Source organism: Pantherophis guttatus, chromosome 5, assembly GCF_059756535.1.
Source record: "Pantherophis guttatus breed Tessera chromosome 5, ASM5975653v1, whole genome shotgun sequence".
Classification (NCBI taxonomy): Eukaryota; Metazoa; Chordata; class Lepidosauria; order Squamata; family Colubridae; genus Pantherophis; species Pantherophis guttatus.
Genome location: NC_142067.1, coordinates 84081025 through 84096903, shown reverse-complemented (window position 1 = coordinate 84096903; position 15879 = coordinate 84081025). Strand labels below are relative to the sequence as shown.

The 15879-nt window shown below is 40.0% G+C and overlaps 1 protein-coding gene across 6 annotated transcripts in view; it reads left to right on the top strand.

Annotated features, from left to right (window-relative positions):
- GLRA2 (glycine receptor alpha 2) overlaps positions 1-15879 on the top strand; it is a 294664-nt gene that overhangs the window by 229563 nt on the left and 49222 nt on the right. For all 6 annotated transcript variants that reach the window (XM_034435027.1, XM_034435018.1, XM_034435011.1 and 3 more), the window contains one exon: positions 13940-14089. In XM_034435027.1, coding sequence (XP_034290918.1) covers positions 13940-14089 — 150 coding nt within the window. The remainder of the gene's footprint in view (positions 1-13939; positions 14090-15879) is intronic.

The window sequence follows — 15879 nt, the reverse complement described above, 5'->3', positions numbered from 1 at the left end:
GCCATCTGGAACGAGCTCCCCCTGGAGATACGGAGGATCCCGGGCCTGCACGCTTTTCGCCGTGCCATCAAAACATTTCTTTTCCAGCAGGCCGGCCTGGCCTAACCTCTCTTTTAAACTTTTAAACTTTTAAAAGTCTTTAAATTTTAAATTTGTCTTAAGAATTTGGGGTGTTTTAAATTTTGTTTTCCGGGCCAAATTATTTAATTGTATTTTAATGCTTTTTAACATTTGTATTATATGTATTTTATCTGGCTGTTCACCGCCCTGAGTCCTTTGGGAGTAGGGCGGTATACAAATTAAATAAATAATAATAAAATAATAATATTGTCCACAATCATTACATGAAGGTTAGAGATTAAGCTTCAAAAGGTTGTTTTAAAAAGCTTCATGGTCAGCCTATTGGTCTGTATTTTTCAATAAACAAATCATTTTGTTCTGGTTTTGGTGTGAATACACAGAGATCTGAATGATCCCAACTCTGTTAGTCTTTCCTAAGGCTCTGAAGCCTTGGCTGTTCCTCCAGGCCTTTGGGCCCAGAAGGTTAGGTAAGCCCTCTGGTGATGTGGCTTTTTGTTTGGGGGGTTGTTTAACCAGGGTATTGTGGTTGGTGAGGGTTTTAATTTTTATTTGCTGCCCCGAGTCATTTGTGTGAGTTGGGTGTCTCTATGAGTCATTTAAATAAATAAAACTAAGTAGATGAAGGGAAATCTTAGTGAATCTAAGTGAGATAGCTGGGAGTGACGGTTCACTGAATCTACTATGTAGCTTTGATTCTTAAAGTGAATGAGCAACACTTATCAAGCCTTCCCAGTGATCTTCTCTGACCAGCCCTATTGAATATAACCTTAACATAATATAATATAATTTGTGAATCTAGGGACCTCAGATCTTACATGACACCCTTGCAGTATTCCATAAGAAAAATGTCACCGAATTCTTTGTGCTTAATGTAAGAATAATAGTTCTTCTGTAAGTGGAAGAATTGCACTAGGTAAACGAAATGAAAACTATCATTTGACACTGGTGAGTGAATGGATGTATGAATAGTCAGTTGAGTTTGTAGGGGTCTGGGAGTTGATCTCAGTTGCTGTCAAGAATGAATCACTGAACTGTTTGCATGGTGGAATGCAAACTTAAACTTAAACTATAATAATCATAATAATAATACTGAAGAGGTGATGGAAATATGATATTGCTCTCTGATAGATAGAAATCAGTAGCAGAAAGTCACATTGTAGTCACTAAAGGCTTTGGAGTAGCTAAATTGGGGGAGCAAATCAGCTCCCATCTGCAATAATTGCATCTGGATAGAGCAGTTTGGCTTCTGTCTGCTCAATTATCCTGCAGTGGGGTATTTGTATCCTGGTATTTGTCTACCCTGAATTTGATTAGTTGGGGGACATCATTAAGTGGGCATGAAGGCTAGGTGCAGAGTATCATCTTATCTTTTTGGAAACTGGCAAATAGCCTCAGAGACTCTCAAAGCTTTATGGGGAGCAAAGTCCCAAGTGATTGAAGCATATCAGGGGCTGCCATGAGTAGGTCTTTAAATTGCATCTCTCACTGAGGATGTCTTTTCTGAAGCAGGACGAAGAAATTACTTGTGATATAATAGAACCATCAGAGCCTTGCCTGCAGAGACTTGGTCTTGGGTAAGAATGGTCACTATAGGAACTTGATAGTTGCTTAGTAACCTTGCTAAACAGATTACTTTGCTCCCCCCCCCCATCTTTCTACATTGCAGCAGGGGAGAGAAACACCAAACAATACAAAACTTTCTCCATCTTTGCAAATTTAGCATCTACCTGATCTCCTTGAATTCACTAGGGGAGACTTGGCAGGACAACAGTTATGAGAGTGAACAGATTATAGCCTCCCAGTGTGCCCTCTGCCACAGTTGGGGTTGTTCTTTTCAGCTAGAAGCATCATTCTCTCTGGCTGGAGAATGAGCCTGTCACTGCTTCTGGTACCACAAAGGCATCTCAGGTATCTGTCTGACAGGATTGTGATTGCACCTGCTCACTAATGGATTTATTGTCAGGTGGTATAGAAGAACAAAAAGATGACCTTGGAGGAAATATACCAGGATCACTAATAAAACTAGAGTTTATTTGGGGAAAATGAGAAAACGTAAGAAAGAAGCTAATGATTCTCTTTGGTATAGGAGGGAGGAGAGGAAAGGAAAGGAAAGAACACGTCAAGTCTTCAAGATTCTGTTATTGTATAGCCTATGTCAAGAAAGAATTTTATTTTTTCTTCTTCTTCTAAGAAAGTAGAGTTTTAATGCTTCTTGTGATATCTGTTGCCTGATCTGGCCTACTTTTAAGTGGACAAATGGACTATCTATCACTGTAGACATAAATTGTTCCATTAGAGATGTTATCAACCTTAGTATTACCCATTAGCAGCTGAGCATAAACACCATAGTCAGGAGGTGATTCTTGGCCACCAGGTCGATAACTAGTTTTGGAATCTGGCTTTATCACCCAGATTAAGATGAAGCATGTTCTCTGGATCTTATCTTTCCAAATTGTCAACTCCTCACTCTCATAATTGAGCAAGGCATGATTATGGAGCAGGTTACTGATACATTTTATAAGCTGTCATTGTTTAATGAAGCAAAACAAGTTCTCACTTGTCAACTGACTATGGCTTGCTTATCCATCAGTGTTTCTTTTCATTTATTTTGCAAAATTTTGGACAGTTCTTGCCGTTGTTGTGTTTGCATTTCCATCTGTAAGTCCTTATCAGCTTATCCTCAGTGGAAAATGTTGGCAAAAGACAATCTTTCTGGTGGGCACTTGGAGCAGCAGGAAATGTGAGTGAAGAAGAAAGTAGGGCAAGTAGATGAGAAGTAATTAAAATGAATAAAAGTAAACTATATAAAACTGTTGTCAGCCTCAGCTTTGCCTGCTTCAGCTGCCATAAGAAACGGGGGAGGGATTAGTTATGGGGCGAAGGGTGGGAAGATGCAGGAGGTGTTTTCTTTCCCTTGTAGGACGTGTCTTCATAAGAAATGAAAGTGAATCTTCAAAGGGGACGGCTGACCAACTGCCCTACATTCCTGATGAATGACGCTGCCAGACGTGATGCCACCTGACCTTTGGAAGACCTTTGGATTGGCTGATGATCAATGGACACGGGGGGGGGAGAAGCTTAGTAGATGCGTTTCGCGCGTTTTGCTCACTTCCAGCTTTACCTGGGTTGCGATCATTTCATATTCAGTAAAAGTACTAATCTCTTAAAAATGTTTGAGTTTGGGTTTTCCTTTCCTGGATATTGAAGGAAGCATACCTGACATTAAGCTGGAAGTCACATCCAGTCATCCCGGACAAAAACCGAGGGGACTGTAAATCCAAATTATGTCAGATCGAGGGAGTGATGGAGAAGAGAAAATGGGGGCAGCGAGTTCAAAGGCAGCCGCCCTCCAAACGGAGAAAGAGACTGCAGAATGGTTGGAACAACTCCGTTTAGAGCCGGAGAAAGCTAGATGGTCGAAAGGAGTGGGGAGACTGCCAGACTGGGGGGAAGACCCCCGGGGAGTGATGACTTCCAGACCCCGTAAAAAGGAGGCAGTGTGGATGCAAGAGCAAAAGGAATGTTTCATGATAGAACAAGCCTTGCAGCTTATCCGTGATGTAGAAGAAAGCAGAAAAAACCGTGAGTCTTTTGGAATTCCTGTGGAGAAGGGGGGAGCAGGCCCCAGGGGGGAGCCAGAAGAGACAGCCTGTGGGGGAGAGGAAGAGTTTGAGGAGGAAACATCCCAGGCTTCGGCAGCTCGAGGGAGAGATGCAGCCGGCCAGAGAACCCCAGCCTTGCAGCCCCCCCCAGACGAAAAAGCCAAAAATCCCCCCCCCTTCCTGGGAAGTTTGATGGGAATCCTAAAGCCTTGGGATTTTTCCTGACTCAAGTGTGGAACCACATGCAGGATTGGGGGGAGGACTACGAAACAGAGGTGGCTAAAGTCAGAAGCGTCGCGAATGCCCTAGAGGGAGTAGCTGCTGAGTGGATGGTGGTTCTCCACAATAACAACTCCCTCTTGCTGAGAAATTACAACCAGTTCATGAGGGCCCTTAGGAGGCATTTTGAAGACCATTTAGCTGAACAAAAGGCGAGACTCAGAATGAAGAGCATTCAGCAGGGCCGGAGGCCGGTGACAGAGTATATCCAAGAGTTTCGTGAACTGGCACCCTATATGACAGGCTGGTCAGAGATGGCTCTTTTGGAGAGTTTCAAGGATGGGTTGAATGAAGAAATATATCGAGACTGCAGAAGCATGGGGGTCCCCGATGATTTGGATAGATGGTACATAGTAGCTGAGGATGTAGAGATCGAGCTGAGATGGAGCGAACTCCGAGGAAGGCGGATGGGGGACCAGTCATCCTCTTTCCACCGTAAGGGGGCACCCAAGATGACTGGCGGGAAGACCGAATTCAAACCCTTCACCTGTTTCAAATGTGGGAAGGAGGGTCACCGGGCTGCCGAATGTTTCTCCAAGCCACCGCCAAAAGCTACTGGGGCCGACCAAAAGAAAGGCGACAAAATACCTGCCAAAACCCACGGCACCACTCTGAAAGGAAAAGTCGTTGAGTTCACTCCCCGAAACCAGGGTGAGTTGGGAACTCCGACCAACGATGACGACAGCGAGACGGACTCCGACTCCGACACCGACGATCAGGTGAGTCACATGGAAGAACCCTTACTCATCCCTGTAGAAATAAGGGTGCCCTCCACAGGGACTCAAGTGCAATTGTTAGCCCTGTTGGACTCGGGGTGCACTAGGTGCATAATTAGCCCCAAAGTAGTGGAGGAAATGGGACTGAGACTAAAAACTTTAAAAAGACCCATTGCATTCTGTCAATTAGACGGGTCGATTGCAGGAGGGGGCCCAGCTAGCTTTATGACCGAACCCCTTGAACTGCAGTTGGGGAATCATGTAGAAAATCTCAGATTTATTGTAGCCCCTGGGATGGAGAGACCCCTCATTCTAGGACTGCCCTGGCTTCGAAAATGGAACCCACGGGTAAATTGGAAGATGGGGGTCCTGCGCATCCGCACGGCAGAACCAACTCTGGAAAAGGAAAGGCCCCCCTAAGGGACGACATAGAATCAGAAAGGGCGGCAGTAGCCATTAGCCATATTGAGGGAGAAGAGAAAATTCCAAAGGAATATTGGGATCTCAAGGAAGTTTTTAGCGAAAAAGCATCGGATGCTCTACCTCCCCACAGGGCCACCGATTGCACCATTGAAATCCTTCCTGGGGTGAAGCTTCCCAAACCAAAAATTTACCCCATGATACCTCGAGAATTGGGGGAATTGCGAAATTTTATTGACAAAAACTTAGAACGGGGATTCATCGAACGAGCCAAACCCAAGGTGGCGGCGCCAGTAATGTTCCGTGAAAAGAAGGATGGATCCTTTCGTCTCGTAGTTGATTATAGAAATATGAACGCGATTTGCGTAGAAAACGTCTACCCCCTCCCACTCATGAAGGACATATTAGCCCATTTAGGGAAGGGAAAAATTTTCACCAAACTTGATTTAAGAGAGGCATACTACCGACTGAGAATAAAAGAGGGGGATGAATGGAAGACAGCATTTAATTGCCCTCTGGGATGTTTCCAGTTTAGAGTACTCCCTTTTGGACTACAGGGAGCCCCGGCTGTATTCATGCAGCTGATCAACGAAGTATTGCATGAGCACCTGTATAAGGGGGTGTTGGTCTATTTGGATGACATTCTGATCTATTCTGACAACATGGCCGACCATGTAAAGTTGGTACGGATGGTCTTGAAGAAACTCAGAGCAGCTGAACTCTATGCCAAGCTTTCTAAATGTGAATTTCACCAAGACAAAATCGACTATCTTGGATATCGTATCTCGCATGAGGGAATAGAGATGGACCCTGAAAAGGTCCGGGCAGTGCTGGAATGGGCCACACCGCGCACCCGTAAACAGTTACAGAGTTTCTTAGGGTTTGCTAACTTTTATAGACAATTTATCCCCTCTTTCGCGAAAATCGCACTACCAATTACAGACTTGCTAAAAACCAAAGGGGAAGTTAAGCCCAAACCCTCGAAACCACTAGAATGGACTATGGACTGTCAAGCCACTTTCGAAAAATTGAAACGACTTTTTGCGGCTGAACCTGTGCTCAAACACCCCAACATGGAACAACCTTTTGTAGTACAAGCTGACGCCAGCGACGTAGCTGTAGGAGCAATACTCTTGCAAAAGAATGAAAACGGGATATTACAACCCTGTGCTTACATGTCCTGTAAACTGTCGGAGACGGAAAGGAGATGGGCCATATGGGAGAAAGAGGCGTTTGCAGTCAGATGGGCACTGTTGACATGGAGACAATTTTTAGAAGGGGCGAAACACCCTTTCGAAGTGTGGACTGATCATAAGAATCTAGAAGCATTAAAAACACCCTGCAAACTATCACCAAAACAGGCTCGTTGGGCCCAACATTTCAAGCGATTCAATTTCACTCTACGTTACCTTCCTGGTGGAAAAAACTTCATGGCAGACACACTTTCCAGATTGCTGCAGTACAACAGCATCAAGAAGGAAGTGGTTCAACCAATGATCCCCTTGACACAATTGGCGACACCTGTCACTACCAGAGCGCAGAGTAAAACCGAACCAGAACTCTCAGGGGATTTACTCGAAAATTTGCGAGAAGCACTAAAAACTGACGAGTGGTTTAAGAACCACTCGAATGAATGCACACTTCGTGACGGCCTAGCTTGGGTTGGATCAAAATTGTATGTTCCAACCACTTTAAGGACAACCGTATTGACATATGCTCATGATGCCAAGGCCGCAGGACACTTTGCGTTTGTCAAGACTCTACATCTTGTTAAGAGACAATTTTGGTGGCCGGCACTTAAAAAGGACATAGAGGCATATGTGGCTAGCTGTCCAGTATGTGCCTCTGCTAAAAGACCTCCAGGAAAATCCCCTGGATTACTGCAAAGTGTAGCTAGACCGAACGCCCCATGGAAGGAAATATCTATGGATTTTATTGTGGACTTACCAGAGAGTGAGGGCTGCACTGTCATTTGGGTAGTAACTGATTTGTTTTCCAAACAAGTACATTTCATCCCTTGCTCAAAGATCCCTTCAGCAAAATCCCTCGTAAAACTGTTTATTCGGCAGATTTACCGACTACATGGATCTCCGAAAAGAATAATTTCTGACAGGGGTGTGCAATTTACTTCCAGTTTCTGGAAAGAGTTTTTGAAATTGATAGGCTCCGCACTACCCGAGCTACCACAAGATGATCCCCAAAATCCCTCCTTGATGGATTGGATTGAACAATTAAAGAGCACATGGGCAGTGACTCGGAAGGCATTAGATGAGGCACACCGGGCTCATAAGGCGCAAGCCGATAAGAAAAGGTCCCCAGCTCACCTTTATAAAGTGGGAGATAAAGTCTATTTATCTACCAAATACTTACAGACTACCCAGAAGTCCAAAAAGCTGGGTCCTAAGTATGTGGGACCATTTCGTGTGATTAGACTAATTAATCCAGTAACAGTTGAATTGGAATTGCCAAAAACGTTGAGATGTATACATCCTGTATTTCATGTTAGTTTATTGAAACCTGAACACTCGTCTCCCCTAAGGACTGACCAAAGCACCCCTCCAATTCCCATTCTCATAGAGGGGGAACAACATTTTGAAGTTAAAGAAATCTTGGACTCTAGAAAACACCATGGTAAAGTCCAATATCTGATTGCCTGGAAACATTTCCCTTTGTCTCAGGCTGAATGGGTGAATAAACGGGATGTCCGAGCTCCCAAGAAAATACAGCAATTCTATACCAAATACCCAGATAAACCTTAATTATTGTATATATTCTGTTTCTCTCTCTTTTCTTTCCTCTTATTTAGGAATAACGTCTCTTCTGCAAGAGGGGCCGAATGTCAGCCTCAGCTTTGCCTGCTTCAGCTGCCATAAGAAACGGGGGAGGGATTAGTTATGGGGCGAAGGGTGGGAAGATGCAGGAGGTGTTTTTTTTTTCCTTGTAGGACGTGTCTTCATAAAAAACGAAAGTGAATCTTCAAAGGGGACGGCTGACCAACTGCCCTACATTCCTGATGAATGACGCTGCCAGACGTGATGCCACCTGACCTTTGGAAGACCTTTGGAATGGCTGATGATCAATGGACACGGGGTGGGGGGAGAAGCTTAGTAGATGCATTTCGCGCGTTTTGCTCACTTCCAGCTTTACCTGGGTTGCGATCATTTCATATTCAGTAAAAGTACTAATCTCTTAAAAATGTTTGAGTTTGGGTTTTCCTTTCCTGGATATTGAAGGAAGCATACCTGACAACTGTATAAAATTATATGACAATATAATGTATAAAAATGTAGGATATAATAGAGTTAAATTTAAAAAGTCAAGGTATCAAAAAGGTTAATGCATGTTGTGGGCCCCCACTTTGCATTTATTTCTAGGGACCCTTTTCACCCTTGCTATGACCCTGATGAAGTCTAAGACAAGAGCTATTGTCTCAATGCATATATGGTCAATTTGATCTTGGTATTGCCAATCCAATGATATCTACATATGACTCATTTTTTAGATTTCCTGATGGAAGGCAGTATGTGCTATAAATATTGACTTTTCTTGGCAGAAATATCATTTCATACTCAAAGGCCAAATTTTTCCATTATCTTAGATACTATTTCCTTTTTATCTTTAGCATTACAGTCTATCATAATTAGCAGGATGTCTTTTTGTTTTGTTTTATGAGACGTTGTTACAAACTGCCATAGAACTATTCCACTTTCTCTCCATCTGTTTCTAGAGCATAATAGTAATGATTGGCTTCTGTTGGATGTGATAGTGAGCTATTATCATTTTGCACCTGAAAATTGATTTTTACATTGTTTTGCTAACAATGATGGCTACTTGTTTTTTATGTGGTTCTTCTGGTTTGAAATCGCCCACTTCTTATCAGGGAGATGGGTAACTTTTAAATTTAATAAATGGATAAAAATAAAATTCCAATTAATTTCTGTTTGCTGATTCCCAGAATGTCAATATTCAGTATTGATATTTTTACTTGGCTTATGGTTCTGACACTTGATTTACCTATAATATATATACATCTGTAGCATTTAACATTCCTTTGTCTCTGACCATATCAGCAGCTGGATCTGTTTTGGCTTTAATCCAGCCACAGCGTAGAAACAAATACTATTTGCACTTCAACCTTTGCTCTTCCCCAGTAGTTGATTAGATACTCTTTGACTAAGACCAGTTCCTCTTCCACAATCATTTTAACATTGTTTTGGTTGTGAATGTCCATTTTCTTAGTAAAATATTGGAGTGGATGACCAGTTCCTTCCCCAATGGATCATATTTATCTTAACTCTACTCCCATGGCCTCCCCATTATGGGGGCCTTTTTTGGGGAGCTTACTGTCCTGATAGCTGATAGTGTAATTGAAACTCATTATACACCGCTACCACTACAAGGTACTAATTCATGATAGAAATGAATAGGATTGTCCCAGTGGTGAAATGTAAAATTTGTTACTACTGGTTCTGTGGGTGTGGCTTGGTGGTGGTGGTGGGTAATATGACTGAGTGGGCGTGGCCAACTTTTTTTTTTTAACTTTTAAAACCATTTTTTCTACAACCTCTTTGGCTGAAGAGGTTGTAAAAAAAATGCTTTTAAAGCCTCTGACGATCCCAGCTGACTCTCCTGATCAGCAGAAGCTTTTTTTTTAAGCCTCTGACGATCCTACCTGACTTGCCTGATCGGCAGAGGCTTTTTTTTCCTTTTAAAAACATTTTTTCTATAACCTCTTCGGCTGAAGAGGTTGTAGAAAAAATGCTTTTAAAAGCCTCTGATGATCCCAGCTGAGCCACGCAATCATCAGAGGCTTTGTTTTTTTTATTTTTAAAAGCATTTTTTCGGCCAAAGAGGTTGTAGAAAAAATGCTTTTAAAAATTAAAAAAAAAAGCCTCTGATGATTGCGCGGCTCAGCTGGGCAATTGGGGGGGGCAGGGATTTTTGCTACCGGTTCTCTGAACCACCCGCCTCCATCGCTTCCGGATCGGATGATCCAGTCCGAACCAGGAGCATTTCACCCCTGGATTGCCTTCTGAAGAAATGTTTGGAATGAGCAAGTACATATTTACAGATGTAGTTGAGGCATTGAGATGGTCTTTGAACCTATGACCATTAAAGATTATGGTAAATATTGTATGCTTATAAAATAGAAAGGAGTCCTACAATAATATCAATTAAATGTTAAGGTAACCAGGTATGGCAGAGGAAAAGATATTTCTTCAGCTGTGAAATGACCAGCTGCATTATATTTGTGGTATTCACAAGATGGAAGGAAGACTCTGTGTGGCGGGGGAGGGTGGATGTGTTTGTGTACTCCCTGTAGAATACTATTAAAGGAAATACTTGGGGTCATCAAAAAGGTATGGAGCAAAACAAAACACAGTGATCTTTCACTTATATATTTATAGTAACAAGCATATTTAATATAGAAACCTTTAAAATGATATAGATTCCTGTAATTAAATTTGTGCAACATATTAACAATAAAAGCAGGATGAAATTGATTTTTTTTTAAAAAAAAATGGGCTTAGGAAATTTACATTACTAATTGCATACTTTGGGGAGGATGAATAGAAAATGTCTGTATTTTCCAAATTGTTTGGATATAAAATACATTTTTTTCCAGATGGAGATCTATTTAGAACTCCAGAACAGAGTTAAATATTCTGTGGTTCTTAATACCACCTGCCAGCATCCCAAACTGGATTATGTTGCCTGCATCTACTATTTTATCCTTTTCTCTCTTTCTTCTATATGTAACACAACTTCTATTTATATAATAGCAGCATACATAAATGGTGTCACACAATGAACCACCTACAAATACTGGTCAAGGGAACTAACCTTGATTCTTGAGTAACTAAAAGTCAGCATGATAGCTGCTTCCACCAGATCTGAGAGATACAATATTTATCTTGTTGATACCAGTGGGAGTTTTGCTGATGGTTGCTATGGATGCAGGGCTTCATACCCTGGATATCATGTTTTATTTATTACATAGCAATGAAAATATAGTTTTGTTTTGCATAAATCTGTATGTAGTTCTGCTTTGGGAAGAATGTATATACAATGCTGATTATTTAGAAAAATGCAAATGTACGAAAGTGATTCTCTGGTGTAGATATCTTTGAAGCATTTTATATCCATGAATGTTGTGCATTGATTTTATTCTCCATCTGCACTGGAGATAAAAAAATTGTAAAGAGGATAAAATAAGTATGGCTACTTTGCACATGTACTACAACTCTGAAAGTTACAGATTTGAATATATATAAAATTGCTTCTTGTCAAATCATTCCATCTGTGAAGCCAAATATCCAACTGCATAGTACAAATAAAAAAGAATTACTAGACAGAACTGTTATCTTACTATATTTGAATTTCACCATTCAGAGCAATACAGATAATCCTTGCAACCGCAACTGGGCCAGAATTTTGGATGTATATCATCATGGTCCTAAATGAAAGAACCATATTATTATACTTGATTTTACAACCATTTTTATGATGGTGGCTAAACAAGCCATTGCCAGGAAACATTTTTAAAAGTTAAAAAGCTTTAAAATGTGATCATGAGACTGCAGGACACTGCAACTGGTTATAAATATGAGACAGTTGCCATGACCTTGCAGGGATTAGTACAGCAGCCATAACTGAAGAAAGGCCATAAGTGACTTCTTTTGAGCCCATTTTAATTTTGAATGGTTGTTAAGTGTGTGGTCATATGTCAAAGACTACCAAAGAGTTAAAATTATCCAGCTAAAATAGGAACTGGACCTTTGAGATTAAAAAAGGCCAAGTCAGAATTTATTTCAGATTTGCGATTTTCTGGTTTGGCATCATGATGAGACAGTCGAGATAGCAGGGCTCCATGAATCCCAGCTGATACCTCTTCATTTGGGAGGCCCCAAGGGGCTAAAGTCATCCTAGAGGGGTAATGAAGAAAGGAGGGACCCCTTGCTGATCGAGGGAGAGCAGCTGCTCTCCTGCTCAATCCAAGGCACCCTCCCAACCAATAAAGAAGAGATACAGCCATTATGGCCAGACCGAACCCAGGGAAACTGAAGAAAGAAGCACTAATGAGCTGTTTGTGATGGAGTATTGGAACTGGGCGAGACGACTTTCAACTTCTATCACTAAATAAAACAATTACTGAAAGAAAGATTCTCCAAAGCGTAGAGAAAGCGGCGAGTTAATATATGGAGGTAGATTTCAGACCCAAAAGAGAAATGGAACTGGAATGGGAGACTATTAAGGTTAAACTATAAAAAAGACTGGACTGGAAGTTATAGTATTGTGAAAAGTGATTTAAACTTGCAATTTTTTTGACTACTGGAAGAAATGTTATAAAGAAAAATGACCTTTTTGACTATGTGACATTCAGCTGGTATATCTTTCATTTTGTTTCAATACTGGAACTAGAGCTGGGATGACTCCTACTGGTGAAAAAAGATATTATACTACTACATAGTTGGAAGAGACCTTGAAAAGAAGTCAGGATTGATAAAAAGAAGGGAAATAAAGTGAAGAAAGGCAAACAACACCTGAAACAATGGATTATTTTGATTAGAACTTAGTACAAGTAGAATGAGAAAGAGCAGGGAGGATACCAGCTGGCAGACAAGAGAAAGACAGTAGCTATTAGATTTGCATTCTGGCAGTTTGGGAGTAAATGGTGAGCCTTTTGAAGACTTTCAAAGTAGTGCAGATGTAAATAACACGGTCTTTTTTTTGGAATTGCTTTGAACTCCTCTTCAGTTTGAATGATTGATGCTGGTGGACTAATGAAACATGAGGGAATTTGATGGGCCACTCTGGCTTATAAATACTGTTTATAGAACATCCTACGAAGCAAAAGAAGAAAAGTTAAACAAGATCTACAAATTTAGACAATTTAAAGGAAGTAAATTGACCGACTGAGGAATATAAATATAGTTGATTCTGAAAAACAGTTCTGCCCTTTTGTTTTTTCTATTTTACTTTAATATTTTGTTGATAAACTATTTGAATAATTTCAATCAACCCAGTGAGGGTGAACAAGGCCCACAGATCAACATAGGGCACATGTTTAGCATGTAGAAGCTCCCAGGCTCAATACCTCACATTTCCAAATAGGAGGATCAAAATCTTGAAATTGTTTCCCATAAAAGTAACCTTTGATTTACAACAGTTTGTTTAGTGACTGTTCAAAGTTAAAACGGCACTGAAAAAAGTGACTTATGACTGTTTTCCACACTTAACAACCATTGTAGCATTCCCATGGTCACGTGATCAAAATTTGGATGCTTGGTATCTGACCCCCAGGGTCATTTTTGCAACCTTTTGCAACCATCTGTTAAACAAAGACAGTGGGGAAGCCAGACTCATTTAACAAACATGTTACTAACTTAACAACTGTAATGATTCATTTAACAACAGTGGCAAGAAAGGTCATAAAATGGGGCAAAATTCACTTAACAAATGTTTCACTTAGCAACAGAAATTTTGGGTTCAGTTGCAATCAAGGATTTTCTAGTCAAGATATTTTTGACTAGATATTCTAGTCAAGGATTAAATGTATTCCTAAAACTGATACCCAGAGGAATGGAACAAATGAGCACCTAAGAATGGCAAAACATAACAAACAAAGTAGATGAAATGTGAATGTTTTGTACTTATCTGATGAATACCATCAAATTCTTTACTTTCAAAATCAATAATAAAATATAAAAATATTCAGAGGGGCCCTTGTAGATACTAAGAACAATTATTCTGTGTACAACCTATATCTCTGTATTCATTGCCAGCCTTGTTCTCAAGCACATCTGTCATGATTTTATTTCTTGCTTCCTTGTCTTGCAGGTGTCTTATGTAAAAGCTATTGACATCTGGATGGCTGTATGTCTTCTTTTTGTCTTCGCTGCATTGCTTGAATATGCGGCAGTGAACTTTGTGTCAAGGCAGCACAAAGAATTTTTGAGGCTTCGAAGAAGGCAAAGGAGGCAACACAAGGTACAATATCCTATTTTCAGCATAATTATAACTGCCATAAAAGGAATTGAGAATTTAAAAGAAATTCATTTACTGCCAGTGGTCTTCGTAATTGGCATCATACAAATGAGGACAATCACACCCACATTTAGTCAATATTCAGACTAAATGGTCTTTGTACTCAAACTTATGACATTTAACCAACTTTAAATTAATTTTGAATATTACTTTCCTATTTAATGTAAATGACTTTTCAACACTTGTCCTTAACTGATACTTTTGAATTATTCTGATAATTATGAAAAGGTTTAAATTCTGCTTCAGTTGCCATGGAATCAGTCATAGTATACACAGTATCAGCTAAGATTTTTTTTTAATGTAAAGGAATGGAAGGGCTACTAAAAATAATCTATTTATTCTGAGCTGGTTTTGTCTTGGATTTCCTTTAATATTTACCAGGCCATTTAACTCTACTATTTTGGCCATTCATTTATTATTTAATTTTCATAGTCAGCTCCAACTGATTTCCTTCTAAATTTCTTCCTGCAGTTCATTCTGATGCCGTTCACTAATTATGTCATTCTTTTTGTTATTTTACCTTGTTCCATATGTCATTGCATCATTTCCATTTTTATTTTATTGTTTTACTGTTTGCTGATCAACAAATTTGAAAACAGACCACAGGCTGGGACCATTGGAAATAAGGATATCAATTCATTAAGTGAATGGCTTGAGGGTAAAAGCATCATCAACATATGGAACAATGGAAATTAGAGCGCCAGTCCAAATTTCTGGATAAATTGAGAAATGGACAAGGAGACAAGAAGCTAATATATGCATGATATTATAAACTGGCAATCACCATTATTCATGAGATCATATATATATTCCAGTTCTTCTGTTAGACAAAATGCTCTTCTAAGTTTCATGAACTGTCTGTGTACTTCTTTTGTCCTGGATTTCTTCTAGATTTCCATCAACCTAGTTCAATGCAACTTCAGTATCTCATTCCATTTGGACTGATATGGATTTTGGTAGTTCAGTTTTACAATGCACAGTTATTGAAAACATTATGCAGTAATTAGATGGTAACAGGTGACATTAAATCAGGTTCAATTCCCGGTGACTACATTGTCTACATTCAGATTGAATGAATCATTCTTTTTGCAGTCTATAGTGTAACTGCCTCCAAATCCTTATTTCCTAAGTATCCAAGCACATATACATGCATGTGAGAATTCACCTACCTTTATTACGATGGTTTGTTACACAGTCAGACAGATGTTTATATTAGTTTTGGCATTTTTATCCACTTATTGAGTTCTTACCAAAGACCTGGAATAGGCAGATGTTGTTAAAAGTATCATCACATGATGTAAGCAATTCCAAGTAAAGCTATCTTTTGTAATTGACAGATGGTGATTTTATCAATGCTGATGGTGTTCAAGCGGTGGTTCAATTGTTTTGGGATTGTACCCAAGGCACCTATTACTATTGTTATTGGCAGTTTTATATGCAGCTGACTGGAATAGGGTGTGATTTTCACTACAAGAATGATACATTGGAAAATATTTACTCCACAGACAACATGAACTTAATTCTCATTTTCAGTTTATAGATAATTCTTTATTTTTGACCATTTGTTTATCAATTGTTCAAAGTGACAACAGTGCTGAAAAAAAATGACATATCTTACGCTTATGACTATCACAGTGTCCCCATAATCATGTGATCATAGTTTGGGTGCTTGGCAATTGGCATGTATTTACAATAGTTGCAGCATGCTGGAATCACGTAATCACCATTTGCGA